Source organism: Tinamus guttatus, unplaced genomic scaffold (assembly GCF_059628265.1).
Source record: "Tinamus guttatus ecotype Peru unplaced genomic scaffold, ASM5962826v1 Tinamus_guttatus_pri_ptg000548l, whole genome shotgun sequence".
In the NCBI taxonomy this organism is placed as follows: domain Eukaryota; kingdom Metazoa; phylum Chordata; class Aves; order Tinamiformes; family Tinamidae; genus Tinamus; species Tinamus guttatus.
In genome coordinates this window covers 1,642,309-1,658,307 of record NW_028289082.1, presented here as the reverse complement: position 1 = coordinate 1,658,307, position 15,999 = coordinate 1,642,309, and the positions used below count along the sequence as shown (strand labels likewise).

The 15,999-nt window shown below is 45.0% G+C and overlaps 1 protein-coding gene across 1 annotated transcript in view; it reads right to left on the bottom strand.

The window, feature by feature from the left end:
* ELP3 (elongator acetyltransferase complex subunit 3) overlaps positions 1-14,693 on the bottom strand; it is a 76,985-nt gene extending 62,292 nt beyond the window's left edge. Inside the window, exons 1-7 of the mRNA XM_088534348.1 lie at positions 14,579-14,693; positions 13,579-13,678; positions 12,466-12,604; positions 11,315-11,385; positions 9,170-9,233; positions 7,329-7,397; positions 5,987-6,141 (exon numbers count right to left, since the gene is read on the bottom strand). Coding sequence (XP_088390474.1) covers positions 5,987-6,141; positions 7,329-7,397; positions 9,170-9,233; positions 11,315-11,385; positions 12,466-12,604; positions 13,579-13,678; positions 14,579-14,597 — 617 coding nt within the window. The 5' untranslated portion in view covers positions 14,598-14,693. The remainder of the gene's footprint in view (positions 1-5,986; positions 6,142-7,328; positions 7,398-9,169; positions 9,234-11,314; positions 11,386-12,465; positions 12,605-13,578; positions 13,679-14,578) is intronic.
* Positions 14,694-15,999: the final 1,306 nt, after the last annotated feature.

Sequence of the window (15,999 nt, the reverse complement as noted above, 5' to 3'; positions counted from 1 at the left end):
TTTGATCCAGGACTGTGTACAAGTATAACCTTGGCTTAACTGTTACATGAGACTGAGCCACAAATCAAATCCCCTCGCTGGCTGCCATTCCTTCCTACCTGGTCACTCGGATCCCAACCTCGAGGTAACATTTTAGGGCAGGTCACCAGAGAACTTGTTCTCCTTGCCAGATTTCTTGCTGCTGCACATGTGTAGGGGAAAGGTATTCCCTTTGGCAGGGGCTCAGCAGTAATTTGCAGCAAGTGTACAACCCCTCCACGAAATGCATTATTCAGCTTTGACAATGTCACGACCGCTGGGGCCACCATCCTTTCAACCTGCATAGGGCAAAATAGAGACCGATAGCATTTACAAATACTGCTAAATTTGGTGCAATTCAGATTTCTCTTATCAATAAGCACTACCACCTTGTAAGTTCTTGCTGAAGATGTATTTTGCTCCAGCCTCTGCCTTAGAAACACTCATGCCTGATGTGCTGCTGCATTCACTGAAGTCCGTGGGTATCGATCTTGCCTATCTCCCTTCCTCAGCCATCAACAGTCAATCCCAAACATGAATATTTCACATGCAGGAGAAAATGCTACAGGAATAGTGAATGGGGCAGATAACTCGATAGGCAATCATGTTCCACAGCTGTAGGAGGAACAAGATGAACAGCTACTCTTAATGTGATTAGGATACAATCTGATGAAGAGACTTGCACTTATTTATCCTCCATATAGCACACCCAGCAGCTAAAGTTGGGTCTTGCAGTAGAAAATAAGTGATGTAGGAGTAACAGGTTACCAACAGAGGCCAGGCAACTGGAGGGCAAACACCTTCAAGTGCTCCAAGCAGGAAAGATGTTATCCATGCTGAAGACATCTAGGAAGGAAGACTTGGCAGCAAAGAGGCTTTAACAGCAAACGTGGCTTCTGCACCACAAAAGAGGCGCTGCAAACAAAGAAAAGCTGCTGCCTCTCCGGAACATTAAGGACGAGTCTCCAAATCTCTGGAAATAAAAGGAAATGTGAGCAGAACCTCTGCTGTAAATGATCTGGCACCAGAACAACAGCCAGTTAGCTCCCAGCTGGCACAGAGGCGAGGGAAGTCGCTGCCCACAGGCTGTTCCATGGGATCTGCCGGGCGAGCGCTGACGGATCCAGCCGCAGCAATCGGCAACTCCGCCACCTCCTGCTATTCCCTCCTTTCCCTGCCAGCAGCTCCTCTGCGCACGGGAGAAGCGCCCACACCTCAGATACCCAAATTATAGTGAAAACAGTAGCTTAAACTGGCAATTACAGTGGCCTGTGCGAGAACTAGAAGAGCTCACCTGTCAAAATACCTCCTCGTTACGGCAGCCCAGGAGGTGAGAGCTGACTACCTCATCCCGGGAATTTGCAGTGGAGGAATTTCACGGCTTGGCCTCATATCCTCCAAAATCCCTACCCAATTTCAATCCCGCGTTCCCGCCGCCCCACACACTTTGGCAGCAAAAGGGTGGACAACCGTAGTGCCCGTTTTGGAAACCCGTAACGTCAAGCAGAGGGTCAGGGTAGCTGAAGGGGAGCAGCAACCTCTTAAATTGCTCCAGTGTCAGTCACTGGAGCTGGCGAGCCCGAGCCCAAGCCCCTGTCACCTTCACTGCAGAGGGACATTTAGGAGCTAAAAAACACAATTAGGATAAATTAGTGGAAGCAGCTCCTCACCGAGCTGAATGGGATAAAAGCATCTTCTTAGGCTGTACTAACTGCAAGGTCAAGCATGTTTGCTTAAGTCTTGAGATTCAGGCAGGCCAGGATTTCTCACAAACGGGGCCAGCAAAACACACCTGTGGGGACAAGTGCAACAGCATCGCTCGTCACTGTGGGTAATTTCATTTCATGTCTGTGCCCTCATGTTAAATTAACAGCCATAGCAGCAGTAAGACAGGACTTAATTTACCTGCAGAAACCTACTCGAGTCTTATTTTGGGGAATTCAAACCAAATTTGGCAATAAAGAGGGAGCTTTTACAAGCAGGGTTATTCTTCCCCTTTGAAAAGCAGAATTAGGGCTTGCTTAGAGCAACCTGCATGACCACTAGATGACGAATTCCTAAATCCTCTGTGCTGGGGACAACTTCCAAGCAGCTGTGTGGGTTCTGCACCCACTGCACTGCTCCAGCAGCAGCAACGGTCTGAGCATGGAGCGGCCAGGCCTCCTCACAAGGATCTTTCCACAAAATATGTAATATAAATAAAGCTGCTTCTCTGCATTTTTAAATACAGCGAGAGAAACGAGACTTCATGTCATAGCCCAAGGAGCTGCACGCACAGTGGGTGCAGAGCCTAGGGGGTCTTTTTGCCACTTGCTGCATCTCTTTTGGCTTCATCTGCCCATGAATAGTCACATCCTGGCTCAGAGGAGACGCAGAGGTGCTCGGCCCTTGAGCCCAGCGATGAGTCACGCTGCCAGTTAAATCTGCCCAGCACCTCCAGTGAGTCACGGGTCAGGTGAGAGGAGCCAAAGGAGAAGCCATTCGCATTTGCATGTGTCTTTTACACCTTCTTGCTTCGTGGTTTCACTGCCCTCCCGAAAGGACAAACGTGGCCACAGTCCCCATCAACACTTGGACTTGGTGGGGACAGCTCCCCAGGATGGATGGATTTCCCCGGGGTACAGAAAGCAGCAGTGCAAAATCGATCTCACAGCGACTCTCCTGCAGTAACCACACGTCTCCTCCCAAAGCTTATGGCCCCGGCCACGTTCTTGTTTGACAAGCAACCAGAAACGCGTTGAAATCTCCTAAGCTGTCGTCTCAGGAGGCAGAAATTAAAATTTCTTTGCGCTGTTGCATATTCTCTCCAAAACAAAAATCCCCTCTGGCTCTGCATTTCTTTCCTCGTTCCTAGGCCGATTTATCTCACAAAGCAGCACCTCAAGCAAAGCCTTCCGTCTAAAGGCACCTATTACTGCCATAAAGAGGTGCTGCAGAGAGATGAATCACTAGCAAGACCTTCTTGGGGCAGTCATTTCCTTCCTGCACTTGCAATAGAGTCCACTATGAAAGCATAGCAGTTTTTCTTTTTTACTCATATTTTTTGGCCTAAGCAAATACCATCACTTCTACTCACACATTCAGTGCAAGCACCCGTAAAAACCAAACTCTCAGCTCATTTCAGGTGCTCTCACGCGAAGGATCTCCTACTGCTTCATAAATCCAGCTATGAAGGGGGCTCTTCACACCTCCCAGGTGAGCTGCTCCGTCTACCTGGCCACAGCACGAAGCAGCAAACTCACCCAGATGCTCCTAGGCATCCCACGAGGATCTGGGCTCCGCACTGACTCCATAAAGACACAAGAAGACAGATTCACATGTATTTACTTGGTAGCAGCTGGCTGGACCCGTGTCCCACTGCCCAGAGAAAGATCATTCCCACTCCCATGTCACTTTGGATACCAGCACAGGTGCTTTTGCAGCTGCATAGCTTGCCCGAGTTGGTTTGACCACAGGTTTCTGAATCTATAAAAGCCAGGAGCCAGCTAAGCACATCAGCTGGGGCCCAAAGGGCAGCACAATTGAAGGGCTTAAAAAAAAATAAGTCAGACATGATTTTTCCTGATGAGAAGCAGTATATTCCCTCATGGCAGGGTATGATTGTACCTTGCTGGTTGGAACTAAAAAGGGTCAGATCCTTTTTATGTGATTGATTGAAACCAGCTGCTGCAGTGGGCTGGTTAAGATAAAGTATTATATGAAAAAAAATCCAAACGGTGACAAGAGGAGAATGCCAGACTCATGAGCCCATCAGCGTGGCACAATTCAGGCATTAAAGGTCAGCATAATCACTGCAAAGCCTACACTTGACACAAAATCAGAGCTCAAGTTAGGAAGGGAAAGAAATGACAGGGCAGAAGGGGGAAAACGCGTGGTTTTAGGTAGACCGAGGCCTATACAAATAGATGCGGCACTGGTTTAATCAAAGGTCATGCTCTGAAATACTATTGGAAAATCTGGAGGTCATTTTCAGCGTGAAGAGGACCACTAGAGAAAGTCTAAAATTTACTGATCATTTTTACAAGCAGGAAAAAAATCTCAAGGCTATTGCAGCCTCACTGGAAGGAAGGCATGAGAGAGCGCAGATCTCAGGATACTGCAAAGTATAATACCCAAAACGAGCAAAATATTGACAATTTCCCCCCTGGTAGCACGCTTTCTGTTAATCAAAGGAGGGAGCGGGAAAGGCTGAACCCTCACAAAGAAACAAAAATTCCACTTTGAAAGTTTATTCCAAGTCGTATTGATCTCTAAACAGTACTGGAGTGACGTAGTACAACAGCTGCACGCAATAAGCACAAAAAGTAAAAAGCTCTGATTCATCTCAAGCACAATCTTGTCGCCTCTAGATTATTTGGGAAGTGCCACCTTAGTAACTCCCACCTGCCTCCATTTACTAATCATTTAGCATGAATCTTACGTTAAAAATAAATATCTTGATTTTCCTGCTGAAAAAAGCAAAGCCCCACACATTGCTAGCGACGGGTTGCTCACGCTGGGTGCTTGCAAGGCAGCACACTGATTTCAGAGCCATTTCGTTCACTTCTGCACCCAAAAATCACCTGGTCACACAGTCTGCGTCATAATGAGCTTCCTTGATAATCCGCAGAGCAAAGGGCAGATTACTCCAAAAATAATTTTGTCTCCAATAAAATTAGCTAGAGACCTGCAGCAGAAAACACTGAATAACCATCTTCTGAACCACTGATGTACACACAGGCAGAAAGCTAATTTGAAAACAGCAAATCCCACTCTTCAAAAAAGAGTTGTGTTCTTAAAGACCTTGCAACCAGGGCACAAGAGCAAATGAAATTTTACATTTCTGCTTCTTTGCAGTGTATTTTAACATGAGGTAGTTTCAAAGATTTCTGCATATTAACAATACCTTCAAGGAAGCCTTCAAAAATAAATGATCCATTAAAAGTACCTCTGTATGATCTGTATGACACCTACACTGCAGAGAAAAGCAATTCTTTCCTCAACTTGTTCAGGATTTTATTGCCTTGATAATTCCACTTGGATACAGCAGCACAGCACTTTTTTCTTGTCTTTGAATGACAAAGGGGAAAAAACCCACACACAAAAGTAAAAAAGTGTATGCTGCCCTCCAGAGGAATAAAGATTAAATTACATCTTTAATATATGAAACTAGAAAACAGCTACTTTAACCAGTTTAGAAGCGCTTTCTGCAGTAGGTGACAACGGTATCAAGTAAAACCCATTTCACTAAACTTTGGCAGCACGTTGCTAAAAATGTCAGTAGAGATGATCACCTACCAGCTCCAAAACGTGAAACCTTTGACGTTTTTCTTCTGTTTCACACCACACAGTTGCCTACTTAGTAACTCAAAGCACCTACAACCGAATCATTCTCTGCTTTTCAGTTCATCAGCTGTAAAATGAGAACAAGAGCCTCTCCCTGCCAGGCAGAACCACTGCACGGATAACTGGGCACAGCACTGGGAGCGCTGACGCTCTCGGGGTGACTCATCCCTTCCAGGAGCTGCTGCCTGGCTGCCCTCCAAGCTGGGATCAGCTCCCCTTCCCAGCTGAAGGGAAGGATCTTAGGGCAACGCCACACGTCACGACTCCAAAGCAAGGAGCAGGCACATAAAGGCAGAAGACCAGATGGAAGGCCAAGAAATTAGGAGAAAATTAGCATTTCCTACAGGAAAAAAAAATAAAAAAAAAAAAAAAGAGAAGAGATAAACCATGACCTTATCTTCTGCTGGCGCTACGCAGTAAGCACAGCAAAACTGGACACCAAGCTATAAATACCTCATGCCTAAATCTATTTGGATATCTAACTGGAAATATTGCCTTTCAAAAACTGAAGTCTGAACGCTTTATTCAGTACTTTTCTTAGACCAAAAAACTACCTTTAAATGAGGGTAAGAAGGCTAAAGAATACTTTTAGATAATATATATATATATACACACACACACATATACATATATATATGCTTACCTGACAGCCTCTGCTACGTTGTTGGACGTGTGTCCTGACAAGGCATCGTGAAGGTTACGGATGAAGTAATCCCTGTAGTCTTCAGGCAGGGCCATGAAAGTCCCACCCATCACAATGAATTCAACCTTATCCACGCTGTGGCCCAACTGCTTCAGCTATAAAATTAAAATTACCAGTGAGTGACTTTTACCCAAAAGACTTATGTGAAAACCCTGACATTCCCAAAAGTGTAAATGTTTCCTTCACCACCTGTCAAACCTTTCAGACATGACAAACCATTGATACTCTTGCAGTCTTCTCATAAGCCCACCCAAAACATCAAAAATTACTTTTTTTACTGCAAAAACACAGTTTTTGAAAGATGCTTTAGAGAGAGATGATACAGAGAGCAAAAGAAAAAGAGCAGCAAAAGTGGCAGTTCTTCATAAAAAGAAGCTCAAAATGGAAAAATACTACTAGGATACTTCTAAATGGGAAAATACAGCGAAATCTGTGTACTCAGCCACCCAGATTCAAGATAGCTGCTAGTTTAGAAATGCAGGGTCACATTAAGGGGCTGTGCTCAGCATTAACAGGCCTTCTTAACAAGGCAGATGAGTAACCTGAGCGTGGGTCTTGATAATGTGGTTACATTAATTCCACTTTGAAGTAATCTTGGACAGGGCCAGCAGGAAGAAGTTTCTCCTATCTGCACCAATCCACACAGAACTATCCTTAAAAACTTGTGGGAGAGGAGAATGAGGCTGAATTCATGGAGAATTCATAGATTTGGAGAGGACCAGTGCAACCCCGCTGTTCCAAGCAGAGTCACCTACAGAACGTTGCTCAGGACACAGGTCTGAGTGTCTCCAAGGACAGAGGCTCCATAACCTCTCTGGGCAACTTGCTCTGGTGCTTGACCACCCTCAGAAGTAAAAGAGATGTTATTTTAAATGCTTAAATTGATTTTTCTGCACTTCAGCCTGCGTCCATTACCTCTTGTCTTGTCACTGGGCACCAAGATGAGAAGCTTGGTTCCACCTTCCATCTAGTAAACCATATCATGCTTTAATTTTAAGATCCCATGCTCTTACTGGATGATGCCAATCAAATGGTAGATTATAACTTTGTGAAATGCTACTTATATTTTTCTTTTCTCTATGCAAATATCTAAGGGTACTGAAAACATCCAAAACCAAAAAGTACAAGATAAGCAAGTCCCCAGCTACCACCTCCCAGTAAATAACACTTTGGAGATGCAATGTTTGAGGTATGAAAAAGGTGGTAGGGCTGACAAGATTAACCACAAATTAAACGCCATAATTTTTGGATTTAGCCAAAATACAGGACATTTGAGATTTACCTGTTCAACTCGATGTCTTGTCTGAAGGTAGGGGTCATATCTAGCCCGAATGGCCCTCATGGATGTTGGCTAAAAGACAGAGATTGATTTAGTAACAGTTTTATTAACCGCAATTAAAAATAGATTAAAAAAGGCATTGAAATGGATTCTTCAGTTCTACAAGCATTTAAACCTGATGATTTCAAACTCACAAGTAGAGAATCCATCCAGCTGTAAGTCCAAATATAAATCCTCATAATAAATCCAATCTTTTTGGATATTATATTAATTCAAACCCAGTATTTTTAAAAATTTTAACAAAATACCTTTTTGTCCCAAGATGGCAATACAACATAAAAAGAATGATATCATTTCGGATTTTTAATGAATTATGACAGGGTGGACAATAAATAACCTCTGCAGCAATTCATAAGAAAAACACTGCAGAACTCAAATACAAAGTGGTTTTCAAAATACCATTTTTTGTGTTTCGTTAAATTCAATTTCTCTTCACTTGCACAATAGTTGGCCAAGGATTGTCCTCCAGAGCTCTATCTGAACTTCAAGCTTTCCTTCAGCTAAACATAGGCTTTTTATGGAAATTCCTAAAAACTTAAAAATTATCTTACTATCTGACAAAAGTCTGTTAATAATACTCTAAGGTAAGATTCTTAGGTATCTTGTGTATGCTGGATTTGTTTAGTATTTCCTATCTTTTATATTAAAATCTCTGAAGGACTCTCCTCATCATGCACAACTCCCATCTGCTGTTAAGACTTAACAAATGAATGCAAAAGATACCCAAACCGATGTGAATTATAAAGTAGGTATAATACTGCTTTATAATACACAGATTTTCTGACTTGGGAATAATGTTTAAGGGACAAATTTCAAAACACTAAATAATGGATAATATCAGACAAAAATCATACTAAGATGCTGCATCCCTATTTATCAAATTAATCCAGTTGGTAATTTAGCCCTTCTACTACTTTATACCTGTAGAATGGCTGCAAATTGTTTTGTAAAAACTAGTCATAATAACTTAGTCACAGCGAGATCCGCTGCTATTAAACTTAGTTTGTTGCCTCTCGGTCTTCTACCGAGCTAATCTGGAGAAGGCTCTGGCTCTCTACCCTTACCACTGAACCTATATTAAGCCATATATGTAAATATGTGTTCCTGTTGCTTTGTTTAGGAAGGAAACTTTTGATGCAGGTGGCTAACTCCAATAGGAATCATAGCTAGCATTTAAATAAAAGCCCCTGAAACAGGAGGCCATAAAAACTTTTTCCTTTGACTTCTGCCAGAGTTAAAAGTTGGCAGGAAGCAGGAGTTACCTCCTGGTGTTTCAAACTGAGGCTCCTAAACTACCTAACAAACGTTCACGTTGCCAGAGTCACCAGGCATCTCAGGCCAAGAGAAAGAGTAGCTCCAGAAGCAGTTCACAAGTAGAAAGTTGCACTTTCCTAGTGTTTCCCAAGGAGAAACAGCAAAGAGGCACCAGGAGACACCAATACCAGCCCAGCTGCTCCTGCTCACTCACTACTTGCCACAAGTGAGGATTCAGATGAAAACAACTCCCACAGCAGCAAGTCAGGCAACGCAGCCTCCCAGGCTGCTCACTCCTGCTCTAAAGCAAATTAAAAGCAATATCAACAGCAGCAAAGTCAGGACAAAGAAACAACTGCTACGAGGATTGAGAAGACTTCCCAGTCTTGTAGTAGAGCTGCTTTAGGGCTGGAGTTTATGGACCCTGCTTTTGCTTATGCTTACAAGGATGAATTTGTAGAGACAAAAGGCAGCTTAATCTAAATTTATAGAAAATGTAGGAAATGCATTATAACAAATAGAATTTATACCTCATATCCGGTGTAAGACTGCGTTGAATATTCAAAATCAGAATCAGGTCCACCTGGGCAGTATCTGCAAATACGAAAAAACAGAAAACAGGCATCAGACAAATCAATGCAATTGCAATGATTCTCTTGGTCTAACACATAGATGCGAGAGGGTCCATGTCCAGTCTTTGAGAGCCTTTCTAACCAGATAGGGGCTCAGTTCCTAAGTATAGGACAGTGAATAAAAGCTTTTCACTTACTTTTAATTAGAATAGGAGGTCAAAGAATAATTCAGACCCATCAGATGACTGCATCTACATAAGTCCTATTAATTTGGTTTTACTGCAAGCAAAAACATACCATGAACATATTCCTGGAGCGTGGAATTATTTTAGGAAGCTGCACTGTAAATTTGGGCTAGTAATAAATTATTAGATTTAAATAATTTCAAACATAAACAATTCTAAATATTTTCCACAAATCTATCAAATAAAAATTGTCTCATTTAAAATATATGTCTTGGGAAACAAAAGCTTTAATGGAGACAGCAGCCAGTTAAACAATCTGCATTTCCTTTTAAGAAAGCAGTAGAATTTAAGCATCTTGATAATGTGAAAGCCCATTTACATTTGTTTTCTTAACTCCAGATGCACTATTTGAAGATTATGGCCCACTAAGATTACTTAAAAAGAGTAAGGCCTCATTTATTCTGGATAACTGCATGGCAGTTTAGTGTTAAATTACCATTGCAGAACCCAAAGGAAAACTTGTTTGAAACTTTCTTTGATACAGCAAAGCAGACTTGCAGGCAGCACAGAACGACTGCTAGCTGCGAGATGAACTGTACATGAACCAGTAATTAAAAATATATATACATTTATTCTAAAGGGACCTTAGGTTGTTTTCCTGGCAGCTATGGGAGTAATGGCAAATCTACAGCCATTCTGCATTCAATGATCACCTGCCAGATCAACAACATCTTTAACTTTAGCAATACCCACATCCAGTAGACAAGGTAGTAGAGCAGATGTTATGGTGCAGATCTCAAACACAGAGAATCACACAAAAAAATCCACTTCTGTCAAGTCAGACACATTCTGTTCTCAGTAAAATCAATTCACATCCTCGTTGTCTGCCATGCAAACTCAGCTTAAGCTATCTGTCACCATTACAGAATTAATTACCAAATAACCATGGCCAAATTAATTTCCTGGTGAAAGTTATGACATCTAATCCAAGACACTTGACATATGTTATTACCTGGAACATCTCAAACAAAATAGCTGCTGATGCAAAAATAAGAATGGAACCAGCTCCGTCAGGAAGCTGGCAGTAAAATACACTGAGGGTTTAGGAAGGACCACATGGGAAGGGGAAGCAACGTTTTTTAGTAGATTAACTGATATGGTTAGAAAAACAGATTAGATTTCAGGACTCTAAAGTCAAGCAGAGGCAGCACACTTCAAGGTACACCCACCTTGCGTTTCTTAATTCAAATAAACTTTAGAAGTTAACCCCTCAGTGCCACAAGGTCCTGGCAACTCGTTCCAGAGCCAGACTGTCACAGCAAGCGTTTTCTTATAGAAAACACCCAAATCTCAGGAGAGTCTCAGCACAGCAGTTCCCAAATTGTTTAGATTGGGTCCCATTTCTTTTCCATAACAGTCTTCTCCTGTCTGACTACTCTCACATGTAAAAATATTCAGATACACAAACATATTCCTTGCAGAATACTTCTAATTCTGACTTGGAGATACACTGCTGTGACTAAGAGCCACTTGCCCTGTCTGCTCTACAGGAGCACTACACACAAGCACAAAAACTTAAAGCATGTTTCTAAATCAGAGTAATACAGCAAATTTGATCATTCATATATTCGCCTGGCTACTTTATTCACTAAAATGTTTCCACTGAGCGAGTAGGGTTTGTCCCATGAAAAAAAAAGGTTTTGTCTTTGAAGAAGAAATCAAGGGGATTCTTTAGTCCATTGTGCAAGGATGGGCAGTTTGCACTTAGAATCCAATTTCCTGCATTTTTTTTTCCTTGTGGAGAAAACAAGTCTGTGGATATATACACAATCTCCAAGAGAATGCTACTACAATACTAGATTCATACAGAAATACTGGAAAATAGCCCTCCCTAGATGATGCAAGCTGTCATACTTACACACAGATGTTGCCTGTGAAGTTAATGTGTGGACACCTATGTGGTTTACACATCACGGCCACAACAGCAATCTGAAATAAGCAGAGTTACAGAGCAGAGAAATTATAGTAATTGTATCAGAAGTTACTAAAACAGTGTGCACCTTGAAAGGTTATATAAAGACAGGCAGTTACAAGACACTATAGATGTTTTCTGCTCAGCTTACCACCTAAAATATCTGTGCATTAACTCTTAAAGAAAAGATGATGATATACCAAGAAATATAAATCCCATTGTTATATATTTTCATAACTCAGAATAATCTGGGAGAATCAGCTGTCTTGTGTCAGGCCTGATATAATCATTGTGCTCAAACGAGATGACATAAAGCAAAGAGAACAGAGTAAAATTAGCTTCCTCCTTTTTTTCCAGTCATGTCTCACACAGCAAGGACAGTATAAGATATTATCATCGTTTTTTACAAGGAGCAAGGGAAAAAGAGATAGAGACGAGGGAGATTTTCACGAGTGTCCTTGTGAAAGGACACTTTTGAGCATTCAACTTTGAATACATCATATTTTTGGAAATTCTGGTTGGAGTAAGATTTTAGTGAAATACTCCATAATCACAGGAGAAAGAAACAATCAAAAAACTAAAGAAGTGAACACTCCCTGTGATTATTTTTTTTATTTTTTGTTAACTTTGACATTAGACATGCTATATATGCATGATAGAGAAACTTAAAATTTAAAAAGATGCACTTCAGTAGCATTACTACTTTCCATCCATACTCTTCTTCAAAGAAACACGTTAAATACTAACATCTCACCTCTAATATTCACTGGCAGGGCCTGCAGATTAAGCTGCACTTTCTAGAGCAACTAATGCTAGTTTGCTTCATAAGTTAAAATGAAGCCTTTGCATCCCATTTTTCTCTTCTCCCACATGCCTTAAATTAAACACACAGGTGCTCTGAAAGCACAGAACAGACAACCTCGAAGTTGGCAGTGCTGTTAATGAAGCACATCTTCATTAAAGCTTCTGGACACTCACTATCCTCATCTTTATGGGCGATTACACCCAGCACAACTTGTCCATGCAGGAGGGGACGGTGGCAGACGGAGGGGACGGTGGCAGACGGAGGGGACGGGGCGCTGGGTGCGTGTTCTTACCCCACTAGCAGTTCTGATGGGCTTGGCCTTCAGCTTGGGCACCAGCACCTTGCGGTACTGGGGCGGAACAGCAGCAATGATGTCGACCAAGCGAGGCTGCGCGGAGAGCCCGTACTTGGCCGACGTCTTCGTTTTCAGCCTAAAAGCACAAAGGCCTCAAATTAGGGATTACCATCAAACTTGTCCAGCCGTATCCCACAGCAGGGCTACCGTGCTAAGGTGCTATCAGAGGGAGATCTAGGCAGGTTCTCCCAATTTGCCTTTTCGGGCTGCTTATTTAAAAAGCAAAGAGATATTCCCAGCTACCACAACAGCAGCACTCAGCATTAGGACAAAAAAAATAATAAATTCCAAGTGAAACTGGTGCACAATAAATGCCAATATTTCGAGTTTCTGTGTGTTTAATTTCTAAAGGTGGTTTTACCCAAAACATTAATAAAGCAGCCCCAGAGACTCCAACTTATCCATTTTCAGTGAATTATTCTTTACATAAAACTTCCATCCAAGCAATTTCCCACAAACTCAGACCTCAGAGAGGTTAATTTTCAATAATTCGTTTCCAGCATCAACAAGAAGTTTACAATTAGATCATGAAAATAAAACAGGGATATTGGGCCAAAACTTCAGTTTTCACTACTCTACATAAGTAAAGAAGGGAAAAGAGAAAACAACTTCATTTGTAATACATTACTAAGAAAACATGCTTTAATATTGCATATTGCATGAATTATTCTCCCCTTGACATGATGGGATGCACTTTGGACCTACAGATGGAGACACACAGGCAAACACAGGTTTTTGGGGGCTTTTTTCACAACACAACCCATTGAGCATTGCCAATACAGTGGCAAGGCAGGATTTTCTATCAGCACAAAACTGACAAGTCTTTATAGCTGAAATTACAACATGCTTCATTGTCAGGCAACAGAATAGGAGTTACAATATCCCATGGAAGCAAAATATTGTTTTAAAATGAAGCTTAGATGTAACAGGCTGCACAGGACACGTTGCACAGGAATGAACCGCCAGGTTCCCTTGGGACTCACTACAGCTGGACTTGAGGATCTTGAAAGTATTTTCCGACCATAATTATTCTGTGATTCTGGGACTTACTTGTTCAGATTCACATCCTTCCCCTGCTCATGGGCCTCAATTAACTGTTTTATGATGTCCGCTATCGTCATCATCATCAGCTCTGCATGGCTGAGATCTCCTGAAACAAGAACCAAACAACAACCCACGTGTACACGGGGACTCCTCAGCCACCTGCTACAATCAATGCGCATCTGCTTCAGCTTTCTAACTTTTCCTGCGTTTTCAGGGCGCCACAAGGAGGAAACCTTGCACCTGCGCAACCAGATTGCACCTTCCCTTCACAGAGAGGCTCGTATCACTACTTTTCCTTTACTTCCAAGGAAAGCTCCCCTTCCCAGCAGAAGAACTAAGTATCCCTGCATGCTAAACACAGGAGCCGTGCGACAGCAGCAGCCCCAGGAACCTGAGGCCGCCTCGAACACGATGCTGGAAAGAGACCTGCCCTCACCAGAGACAGCCCCGGCACCTGCAGCGCCTAGGGAAGGCACAGAGCCCTGGCCGTGTCCCCCTGACATCCACAGAGCCCCGGCCATGTCCCCTGGCCCCCCGGCACCTGCAGAGCCTGGGGAGGGCGCAGAGCCTCGGTCGTGTCCCGTGTCCCTCTGGCATCTGCAGAGCCCCTGTCGTGTCCCCCTGGCACTAACAGGGCCCGGGGAGGGTGCGGAACCCCGGCCGTGTCCCCTGTCCTCCCGGCCGTATCCGCTGTCCCCCCGGCGCCCGCAGACCCCCGGCCGTGTCTCGTGTCCCCTGTCCCCCTGGTGCCCGCAGAGCCCCATGTTCTCTGTCCCGTGTCTCCCGTCCTCCCGGCTGTGTCCCCGTGTCCCATGTCCCCCCAGCCGTATCCCGTGTCCCCTGTCCCCCCGGCCGTGTCCCCTGTTCCCCCGGCGCCCGCAGACCCCCGGCCGTGTCTCGTGTCCCCTGTCCCCCTGGTGCCCGCAGAGCCCCATGTTCTCTGTCCCGTGTCTCTCGTCCTCCCGGCTGTGTCCCCGTATCCCGTATCCCCTGTTCCCCCGGGCACCTTTCCGCTTCTGCCTCATGTTGGCGGCGCCGCCGCTCGCTCCCCTCACGGCTCGGGCCAACGGCTGCCGCCGTAAAGCGCCCCCGCACGCCTCACCTCGTCGTGAAAACGCCGCGCGCCCAGCGGCGCTGCCGTAAAGCGACACGCGGAGGCGGTGCGGGAGGGGGTTGCGCGGCGCATGCGCAGTGCGGAAGGGGCGGCACCGACACCGCCCGAGGGGAGAGGCTGGGGGGGAGGTGACAAAATGGCGGCCGCGAGGGATGGGTGGCCTCGAGCGGGGACATCGCGGGCTCCAGGCGAGGGGACACGGGCGCAGCTGGTGCCAGGGGTGGCCTAGAAGCAGGGGGAAAGACACAGCGGAGCGGGGGGTGTCCTAGGGGCGGCGGGGCACGGATCCGCCCTGGGGAAGCGGCGCCGAGGAGAATCAGGGAATCGCTAGGGGTGGAAAAGACCTTGGAGATCACGGAGTCCAGCTGTGACCTGTCACCGTCATTCCTGCTAGCCATGTCCCTGAGCGCCTCTTCTGCATCTTTCCTGAACGCTGCCAGGGATGGGGACTCCACCGCTTCCCTGGGCAGCCCGTGCCTAGCGTCACTGCTCCTTCCATGTGGGAATTCTTCCTAATGCCTAACCCGAACCTCCTCTGGCACCATTTCCATTGTCCTGCCGTTTCCTCTTGTCCTATCCATGGTTATTTGGGGGATTTAGAACCACTCCCGCCTCACTACAGAGGTAGTTGCAGAGAGCGATAAGGTTTCCCCTGAGCCTCCTCCACACCATCCCTGTGTCCCTTGTCCTCCTTCCTCTGCTCCCTCTTGGCACTAGATGGTGGCAAAGGGTTTCAAGGAGCTCCCTCCACCTCCACACAAAGGCGGAATCCGGCTCCGAGGGCTCTGGAGGCACCGGCCGCTGCGGTGCTTGTGAAGGGCTGTGGGGATCCACCAGCGTCCAGGGATTCCTGGAGCCCGCGGGAGCTCTGGCATCCCCAAGCAGGGACCTGCAGTGACGTCTCCTCCAGCGCTCTCCTCCGGCGTCTTTGCTGCTGACAGCCACAAAAAAAAAAAAAAAAAAAAAAAAAAAAACCTATAAAACATCAGGAGAGCTGGTGGCATCTCTATGTGTCCCGCTCTCGTGGTTTGGGGGAATAGGAAAAACCGCTGGATCAGCCAGGAACAGGCAACAGGAGTAATCCAGCGGGAGTGACTTTGCCGCAGAAGGTGGCAAAGGGGAACTCCAAAGCACTTTCTTCAAAAGCCGTGTGATTTAGAGGCAAAATGAGAGGTTTTTGGCACGGCGCTCGCGGCTGGCGCAGATTTGGGTAGCAGGGCTTGCAGAAAGGGGCCTGGGCACGTGGGAACGGCGCGAGCATCGGGACTTGGCTCCTACATCATCCTGGAGCATCCATCGGGGTTTGGCAGCAT